Source organism: Panthera pardus, unplaced genomic scaffold (genome assembly GCF_024362965.1).
Source record: "Panthera pardus isolate Hobbes unplaced genomic scaffold, ASM2436296v1 HiC_scaffold_7, whole genome shotgun sequence".
Taxonomy (NCBI): Eukaryota; Metazoa; Chordata; class Mammalia; order Carnivora; family Felidae; genus Panthera; species Panthera pardus.
Genome location: NW_026527002.1, coordinates 59,072,653 through 59,082,484, shown reverse-complemented (window position 1 = coordinate 59,082,484; position 9,832 = coordinate 59,072,653). Strand labels below are relative to the sequence as shown.

General features: G+C 38.0%; 1 protein-coding gene across 6 annotated transcripts in view; it reads left to right on the top strand.

Annotated features, from left to right (window-relative positions):
* The window catches only part of TRPS1 (transcriptional repressor GATA binding 1), a 254,080-nt gene extending 244,606 nt beyond the window's left edge, over window positions 1-9,474 (top strand). For all 6 annotated transcript variants that reach the window (XM_053896376.1, XM_053896375.1, XM_053896374.1 and 3 more), the window contains 2 exons: window positions 2,743-2,865; window positions 6,151-9,474. In XM_053896376.1, the coding sequence (XP_053752351.1) occupies window positions 2,743-2,865; window positions 6,151-7,212 (1,185 nt within the window). In that variant the 3' untranslated portion in view covers window positions 7,213-9,474. The remainder of the gene's footprint in view (window positions 1-2,742; window positions 2,866-6,150) is intronic.
* The last annotated feature ends 358 nt before the right edge of the window (window positions 9,475-9,832 follow it).

Here is a 9,832-nt window from a genome sequence, read left to right as displayed (position 1 = left end):
ACTTTCCATTCTCATATATGATAAGATTGACACAAATGAAATGCATTTGATAATATCCAACTATAGATCTTAAGCATCTCTAAAATGGTCAATAAGTAGATGAAGGAGATGAAAACAAAACTAAAAAAGTATTTTTCTCTTACAAAAATATAATTGAATCCCTTTGACAAAGAGCTACCTTACTGGGTATTTGCTGTGTCCCTGGCACTGTTTTAATTGCATCCATTTGCCCACATCCTATAGAGGCTCACACTTTAAAGATGGGGAAATTGAAGCTTTGCGAGGTTAAGTGACTTGACTAAAGTTGCACCTGGAAAAAGGCAGAAACATGTTTTGAATGCAAGTAGTCTGACTCCTAAATCTGATTTTTAACCTCCATGCTATATTGACTCTGGGTCAGTTTAGCATTTAAAGACTCTGGGTCTTTAAAATAAGGTATAGTTTTCCTAAAATATACCTCTTTAGTTGAGCATAAGTGCTCCTTAAAGCAGGATATGCCCATGGAAACCAGTGCTATAATTTTAGGACTTTCCCTCTAACTAATGAAGGGCATTTTCTTTGCAAGAGAATTAAGCACAAAATTGTGCAAGGATTGAAACGCGCTCTGAAACCAGGATTACACCCACTTTGGCATGCTGTGTCAAGCACCCAGGGCATAAGGAAAGAAAAGCAGGCTGGAGTGAATGGTTACACATTCAAATTTGAGCCTCAGCCATATATGTGGGTTAGTTTCCAAATGGACATTTACATTGCCTTTATGTGGATCAAGTTGGTGTTTATTTGCCAAACGTGTTATTTAGATCTAGGAAAAAGATGGCATGGCCCCAGGGGAAGTTTCACAATTATACCCTAACTAGGCTCCCTAACCTACTTCAGATAAAAGGGGCCCCAGAATGTTTGATAAACATAGCATCTAATAGTTCATTCATTTTCAGGAGGGAGCAGTCTCTACTTTTGCAGTAGGTCCCATCAGGGACTTGCGGACTGACACCCAACATTTGTCGTCTCTCTAACCGTGATGCGTTCCTGGTCCTGACTTGGGCGGAGAGGGAGGAAAAGGGGAGCAAGCGATTATCTTTGTGAAAAATCTAGCTTTTATTACATCACCTAAAGTAGCACAACCTGCTACACTAATGAAATCGTGTTCTTGGTTGAAAAGGGCAATTGTTAGCCTGACTTTGTGCACACTAAAAACATTCCCCCAATCTTGTTAAATTATTGCTCTCATTTCAGATTTTTATAGCTGTGCAGCTTACCAGCCCTCATTTCTTTACGTTTCATTCATTTTCCTTGTATTGATGATTAATGGAGGATGTCGAATGTTAGAGTGAGCAGGCATCAGCAATTGCAAGATCATAATTAGTTTAGCTGACGAGGGCCTCTGATAGCACTTGCATCTGGATGGAAAAATTACCCTATAGGGAACTGGCTGCTCACCAGGTCTTTTTAGTGATACATTGTGAAACACCCGATGAATCAAATGCCCTTTCAATGCCAAGAAAGTGTTCCAGTCTTGAAGCCAAAATTATGTCTGCAGAAAGCTTTCCATTTGAAATGTATCAGAGTACAATTATAACCATTGTATTTTCTTGGCAAGAATACCACTCGTCTACAGTATGGACTCAAGTTAAATAAATTGCCTAAATTTTATGAATCCCTGAAATTTTGACTTATGGTATTTGTAATTCTAAATTTATAACAAAATAGGGTTCCAGCAAGACTTTTTCCACTCCTTATCTAACGTGAATATTTTATCATTAAAGGCTTCACTTCCTAGAGAAAGGAGAGCGAAGTTGCAATTCAGGCTGTCTTTTTTCGTAGCAAGAGCATTTCATTTCCTGCCTGTTCGCGTTTGCGCCTACAAACACAGCCTGACTTTTGTTTCAATGAGTTTAATGGAATCATTACTTGATAGCAAGAATGGAACAAGCAATGCTAATTATCTACGTTTAAATATTCCTAGATTATTTTTGAATCTGGTGATTACGGAATTCAGCCCACTAAAATCAATTTGTATTCGGAAACGCTTGTGATTTCCAAGTCTGAGGCAAATGAAATAAACAGCCATTGATGGGACTATGTTGTCTGGCTTAAGCAGGCACCTCATAAGGGTTCTCAGTAACACTGTACCTCTAGTTGGCACAAGTTTATACTGGTCCCCTCAGCTTTGGGAAGTCGAGGGTGTTCTCTTTCAAAGTTTACAATTGCACACCAAAAACTAGAACTGAGTGTGCTATACTCTCTTCATACTTGCGTTGCATGAATGACATACAAAAAGACACAAATCAGGTTTAATTTTAAACGGTTCACATGCCACATTTATTATAAGCTGGACTATATGTTAAAGCTCAGGTAGCATGCGGTCCCCCCCTTTCTAAAGTGTATTGAACATATTGCCAGGTTCTGTCTTTTGACTTTTGTTTTGACACTTTTAAAAGGTATATTTTAGGGTTCAGCATTTAGGAGCCGTCATTAAAGGCACAAAACCCAAAGTTCAAAAAGTTAAAGCTGTTTCTGTGAAAAGCCTTTGGTGTTGCACACACCTCATCCATCACTGTAGGGTTAATTATAATGAAAATCAGTGGTGCCTATTAAACACAATTGAACCTGACCTCATTATGGGCAGTGTGGTTTTATACTGTCATTGTTGCTAGTCTAAAGACAAAACTCCTGGGTTGATTTGGTCTAACTCCACTGATCATGTGACTCACCTCTGACCTTGTGTTTTTTTCCCTGTTTCAGAGGCGTAGAGGCTCGGGTGTTTTTTGTGCCAATTGCTTGACCACAAAGACCTCTCTCTGGCGAAAGAATGCAAATGGCGGATATGTATGCAACGCGTGTGGCCTCTACCAGAAGCTTCACTCGGTAAGAACTTGTTAGACTGTTTGAGGAAAAGCTTTTTAAAGCAGCCTGGTCTGTGGTGTGATGTGTACCATTCCCTGGCTTGCAATGCCTGCTCCCGCAGAGTTTAATACAGTCACTTTGAGAACACATGTGATTTATGGTGAAATGGCCTTCAGTGTTATGGGGAGATACATTTGAGATCATTAGCAATGCATTATGCTTCTTTTGATATCAAAGAGGAAAATGATTGATTTCTGGGAACTTTTTGTAACAGGTAGTCAAACTAGTGGTTATCAGACTTTGGTGAAATTTGTTTAGGCAGAAAGGAGAAACCTTAAAAGTTCAAAACTACGTAAAAAATGTATACTCGTATAAAATATAGGGCAGGGGAAGGGTGCTTATATTCAGCTTAACTTTAGAATTTGCAGTTGTCATCTTGGCTGCTTTGGGGGCTGGAAGTCAGGCGCGTTCAGAAGAGTGGTTCTGAACTAGGAGCCACCAACACCAGATAAACCTCTTAGGTTCTTCCGATAGACTTATTCCAGTGAGGTGTCTGAGGGCTTGAACAGCACACATCCCAGCTAGAGTAAGGTGCGAAGATGCTTTGTGTTTTCAGATCTCTGGCTGACTTCTTTCTGTGCCTCACCGAGGTCCTTCCGGTCCTTTCTTGTCAGATTTTAGTTAGAATCCTATAATAAAGTTTAAACTCACAAATTCCCCCCTCTATCTGTGTGTGTGACTTCCCGAAGGATTTTTTTTTTAGTTTAGAAAGTTTATCTGCTGACAAGAACTGCCTTTAAAAATAGGAATACCCCACTTAGTAAACAGAAATCTATTTCCCTCTGCCTTTTTCATTTTGTTTGGCATTTTACCATAGCTCGTAGCACAGCCAATGAATAAATTACAGCTACAGGGAATACGGTTTTAGACAAAACGTCCTCATAAATGAACCATTGGAAGCACTCTTTAAAAAATGCATGCTGCCAACAATACTAATTGGTGGTAAACTGTAAAACCTTAGTTATTACATATAGCCAGCAGAAAGATTCTCCCCACCACCACCCCATCAACTTACTTTTTCTACACCTTCACCATTTAAACACAGCAATAAGCTTTCATTTAATGAGTACTGACATTAATGATTTTAATTGAACTCTGGCCAATCATAGGCCAAGAATTAATTAAACCACTGCTCTTCCAGGTTATGATAATTTAACAACTGTGATATAAAGTAAACTCTTTTTTATAATTATTTTAATATTCATCTCTCCAGAGACAAGATGTGTTCAGTTTTGAGGGTTTTTTTAAATCATAAATTTAAGTACATAAAGGTTATGCTCACATCCCATGTCAAAGACTGTTACAGAAGTTACAAAGATTTTAAAAGGGTATAAATGCAAATTTCCGGTTTCCTTACAAGATATAGATTAAATACTGCATATTTTTGTAATGCAAATATGAGCTCTTTAGAAACCTGAACATTCTCAACAAATGAATGTGGTATATCCAAGGGATGTGGAATTTTCATCCTGAAACCAGTAATTGAATTGTCAGCAACAAGTGTGTTATCTTTCTTGCCTTCAAAATGCCTCTGTGACAATAGAAACATTCCAAAAAGGATTTAGACCCAGATCTTGTTTAACATGTAAAAGATACTCTCTTGCATTCAAGTGCATTCTTTCTAGGAATTATTCACAAATTACTATATATATGTATATGTATATACACACACACACACACACACACACATATATATATATATATATATATATATATTCATATTCATATTCTATGTAGAAATGATTTGCTGATTTAAGTAATCTTTTAGAAAAATCAGGTTTTAGCCACTTAAAGGTTTCCCTAGGGGCGCCTGGGTGGCTCAGTCAGTTTAGCGTCCGACTCCGGCTCAGGTCATGATCTTTCAGTTTGTTGAGTTCGAGCCCCATATTGGGCTCTGTGCTGACAGCTCAGAGCCTACAGCCTGTTTCAAATTCTGTGTCTCCTTTTCTATCTGCCCCTCCCCTGCTCATACTCTCTCTCTCTCTGTCTCTCAAAAATAAATAAATGTTTTATAAAATTTAAAAAAAAATTCCCTAAATTTTCATCTATAAATATGCATTAATTTATTAAACTTATTCTTTTGATTTTATAAATCAAAGAGCTCTTTACTACAAGTAAAGTTTTTAGTATAGTCTTGTCTATAGAGTTTAGTCCTATAATCTAAATACCAATCATAAAGTACTTAACCTGAATAAAAACCAACCTGAGTGAAAGCATTCCATCTGAGCACAGAGTAGAATGACATATCAGGTATTTGAACCAAAGCTACAAAGGAATTTGTATTTTCACCAGAAAACAAATGCTTCACCTGTTAACAAGTAATATCTTCTGTAGTGATTATGCATGTAAAATACTATTAAACAAGGAGAAATAAAGTGAGAGGTTAAAAAAAAGTCTCCCACTGATATGGCTTTGATTACCTGATGTCTTTCTTCATGATTCTGTTCATTTGTCTTTGATTATTTATGCTGTGATATTTAATAGCTTTGTATCCACATTCACAGTTATTTAGAAGAATGTATGTATTGGTCAGCTCAGGCTACCGTGACAAGATACCATAGATTGAGTGGCTTAGACAACAGAATGTATTTTTACACAGTTCTGGAGGCTAGAGGTCTGAGGTCAGAGGATCAGTGTGGTTGGGTCCTGTTTGGAGCACTCTCTTCCTGGCTTACAGAAAGCCACCTTCTATGTCCTCATCTATCCTTATTTGCCTCCTAAAGACCATGTCTCCAGCTACAGGCACATGGCCGGGTAGAGCTTTAACATACGAATGAGGGGACCCAGTTCAGCCTGTAGCAATGTATAATTTTTCCACAGTTGTCAATAAAGGCTATCGCCCATGTTCCTCTATTGACATCTTAGTGCATGACTCAGAAGTTGAGAAATATTTCAGAAAAATCACGTTTCTTCAAGTAACTTTCTACACAGTTTTATCACTCAGTGCTGCAATTCCAAAATCTATTGAGTTTGGAAAAGCTGTTTTTAAGTAGATTAAAGTTTTCAGTCCTCCCTGCGAAGTTGGACATGATTTAATTAGGCTAAAATAGTGTGCTTTGGTTACTCCCTCTGATCCCGCTTAGGGCAAAAGGAGGAGATTTAGTAAATCTATAACATGAAGTCTACCCTTGCTTTGAACTTAAGCGTGGTTCATATTTGTGAGGAATTGTTAATGCATTTTAATGCATTTTTTTTTAATGTTTTCCTTTTATGTGTTGTGTGTGTGTGTGTGTGTTTTCTCTGCAGACTCCCAGGCCTTTAAACATCATTAAACAAAACAACGGTGAGCAGATTATTAGGAGAAGGACAAGAAAGCGCCTTAACCCAGAGGCACTTCAGGCTGAGCAGCTCAACAAACACCAGAGGGGTGGCAGTGAGGAGCAGGTCAACGGAAGCCCCTTAGAGAGGAGGTCAGAAGATCATTTAACTGAAGGTCACCAGAGAGAAATTCCGCTCCCTAGCCTGAGTAAATACGAAGCCCAGGGTTCATTGACTAAAAGCCATTCTGCTCAGCAGCCAGTCCTGGTCAGCCAAACTCTGGATATTCACAAAAGGATGCAACCTTTGCACATTCAGATAAAAAGTCCTCAGGAAAGTACTGGAGACCCAGGAAATAGTTCATCCGTATCAGAAGGGAAAGGAAGTTCTGAGAGAGGCAGTCCCATAGAAAAGTACATGAGACCTGCGAAACACCCGAATTATTCACCACCAGGCAGCCCTATTGAAAAGTACCAGTACCCCCTTTTCGGACTTCCCTTTGTACATAATGACTTCCAGAGTGAAGCTGACTGGCTGCGGTTCTGGAGTAAATATAAGCTCTCCGTTCCTGGGAATCCGCACTACTTGAGTCATGTGCCTGGCCTACCAAATCCTTGCCAAAACTATGTGCCTTATCCCACCTTCAATCTGCCTCCTCATTTTTCAGCTGTTGGATCAGACAATGACATTCCTCTCGATTTGGCGATCAAGCATTCCAGACCTGGGCCAACTGCAAACGGTGCCTCCAAGGAGAAAACGAAGGCACCGTCAAGTGTAAAAAGTGAAGGTCCCTTGAATGTAGTAAAAACAGAGAAAGTTGATAGAAGTACTCAAGATGAACTTTCCACAAAATGTGTGCACTGTGGCATTGTCTTTCTGGATGAAGTGATGTATGCTTTGCATATGAGTTGCCATGGTGACAGTGGACCTTTCCAGTGCAGCATATGCCAGCATCTTTGCACGGACAAATATGACTTCACAACTCATATCCAGAGGGGCCTGCATAGGAACAATGCACAAGTGGAAAAAAATGGAAAACCTAAAGAGTAAAACCTTAGCACTTAGCACAATTAAATAGAAATAGGTTTTCTTGATGGGAATTCAATAGCTTGTAATGTCTTATGAAGACCTATTAAAAAAATACTTCATAGAGCCTGCCTTATCCAACATGAAATTCCCTTCTTTTATTCTTTCTTTTGATGAGTAGGTTACCAAGATTAAAAAGTGAGACAAATGGTCAGTGAGAAACAAACAAAAAAAAAAAAAATGGAAGATGGTAAATAGTCGTGTTTTAGAACCTAGCAAGTCAGAACCATCTTGGCGAATGTGTACTGTGGAAATGGTCCATAAGAAGTATCTCCAGACTCTATTTTATGTTTGTAAAGAAAGAGATCAAAGCTATCTCGAATTTGAAAGGGTTTACAGATTATGATACTAATGCAGTATTGGGCTGGCCATTGGTCCATTTGTTCATCAACCCATAAATTGTTGCCTAAATTTAGAAGTATCATGAAATCCTAGGCAGATGAGGAGAAATCTAATCTCCAGGGCAGTGAAAGGAAAATGGCGCCTCTTACATCAGTCTCCTCTCATTGACGGTGTTTCGGATTTAGACCTAGAAATGTGAGCTGTGGTTAGGCTTGGTGAGAGAGCAGCGAGGAAAGTGACAGACGGTGGCACAGTGATTTGGGCCAGCCCTGCCTGTACATACACATGCACACCCTCTCTGATATTTTTGTCCTTTAGATGTTCAGATACTCCTTTCAAAAACGTCCTTTCATTTGCAGTTTAGGTTCATTTTGTCCCAATATATATGCCTTTTTAAAAACAGTGCCCTCAGTGCTTACGTAGTAATTCTTTTCTTTAGCCAGATATTCCTATCTTGTATGTGATGAAGCAGTTTGGATTTGTTTTTTTAAGCCTCCTCTTGGTCACCGATCTCACTTGGCACATTGTAACTAAAGGGATCCCCCTCAGTTCAAAAGATTCGATGGATATAAAAGTTCAGACCATGGGCTTAACTTGTTCAGAATACATGGTATTTCTCCATAAGGTAACCTGCTGTATTTTATTTATTTCCTTTTGGTTAAATATAATTTCCAAACTTTGTGGCCAGGCAGCATCTAAGGTTACGTTACCACAGACTGATAGTTGGTATATGTACCAGTCACTCCCTTCATTAGATTTATACAGGTTTAGTTAAGTAGCATTAAATAGGATTCTTAGAAGTATATCTTCATAGTACTTTTAATACTTCAGGCTTTGTAAAACTATCCATGAAGGGAAAACTCCTCAGCATAACTGCTCAGGGAAATAGGGCTAAATAACTAAACATTAAATAATTGGTTAAAGGTGCTGTTAGTCGAGCCTCAATGCTTGCTACAAGGATGTATGTACAAGGACTGACTTTAATAATTTGCATTATATTGTCCCAACCAGTAGTTTATTTTTTGCCACGGAGATGTAGAAGATATTACAAGCTACTGGATGCACTGTCAGATTAACTTATTTCATTAAAGAAGTTGGGAGAACAAATAGGAAAAAAAAACTTATTTTTCTAGTAAATATTAATGTATTACATTTCAAATAATGGTGCCTGACATATTGAATAATTATTTTCTACAGTGTACGTATGCAACAAAGATATTCCATCATGCATTAGAGTCAGTTCTGGCTCTGCCTAGCTGTTTACATTTGCAAATGTAGCAAACAAGGAAATGAAGCAACTATTTCTATTGCGGTAGATATCTTTTGTGTGTGTGTGTGTGTGCATTAAAGTTGTAAACGGTAACATGAAACAAATGAAAGTTCTTGATATAATGGTATGGAAAACAAGAAGGAAATGAAAATATTTTTATGCCTACTTAGGAAAAAAAAGGGTAGCACTATTCATTCCAAGTACTTTCTTTTTTTTAATTTTTAAGCTCTTAACTCACATTGTTATGCTTAAAATGATAAACATATATCCTCTTTTTATTGCTTTGTCTATGTTTCAGATGAAACATTTCAGAAATTATTTTGATAAGTGCTGCTGGAACCCGCAGCACTGATGTTTTTATTGCGTTCTGTAGCCGCATTTGCACTCATTTTTACATAATTCCCAGTCGCTTTGTTATTGTTTTTGTTTTGTTTGGGTTTTGTTTCTTTTTCCCAGTGCCAGGTCTTTGTTTCTTAAAGTTGGATGGCAGGTAGAGTTCAACCAGTTTGTGACTGTCGTAGTGAATGAAGTTAAAATGTCTTTTTGATGTGTTGTCATTTCCATTCTTGCATTTTTTTTTGTTTGTTTTCATGTAAAAAAAAAAAAAAAGGAGAGAAAGAGACAGAAAAAAGAAATCAGGACTAAGCCTTCAGCTTCAGTTTCATTTTTAAAGGGCCCTATTCTGGTCTCACCTGTCCAGCTCTGATATTCACATAAACTGAAATGAGGAGGTGGAATGAGAAGTTCTAACATTCAAATTATGTGATGAGAATTTTATCTTTCTTAGGAATTTCAATGAATGCATCTCAAAATGTACAGGCAGACTTGAGAGGTGGCCATGAAAGATCTCAGAAAGAGAGGAGATTTCCCAAACAACGAAACAATGTTTCATTTTCATTTTCTTAGTAAAAGGACTTAGTAACGAAGTGCACTGTGGCAATCCTTCAGCAACATTACACGTGGACTGCTCAA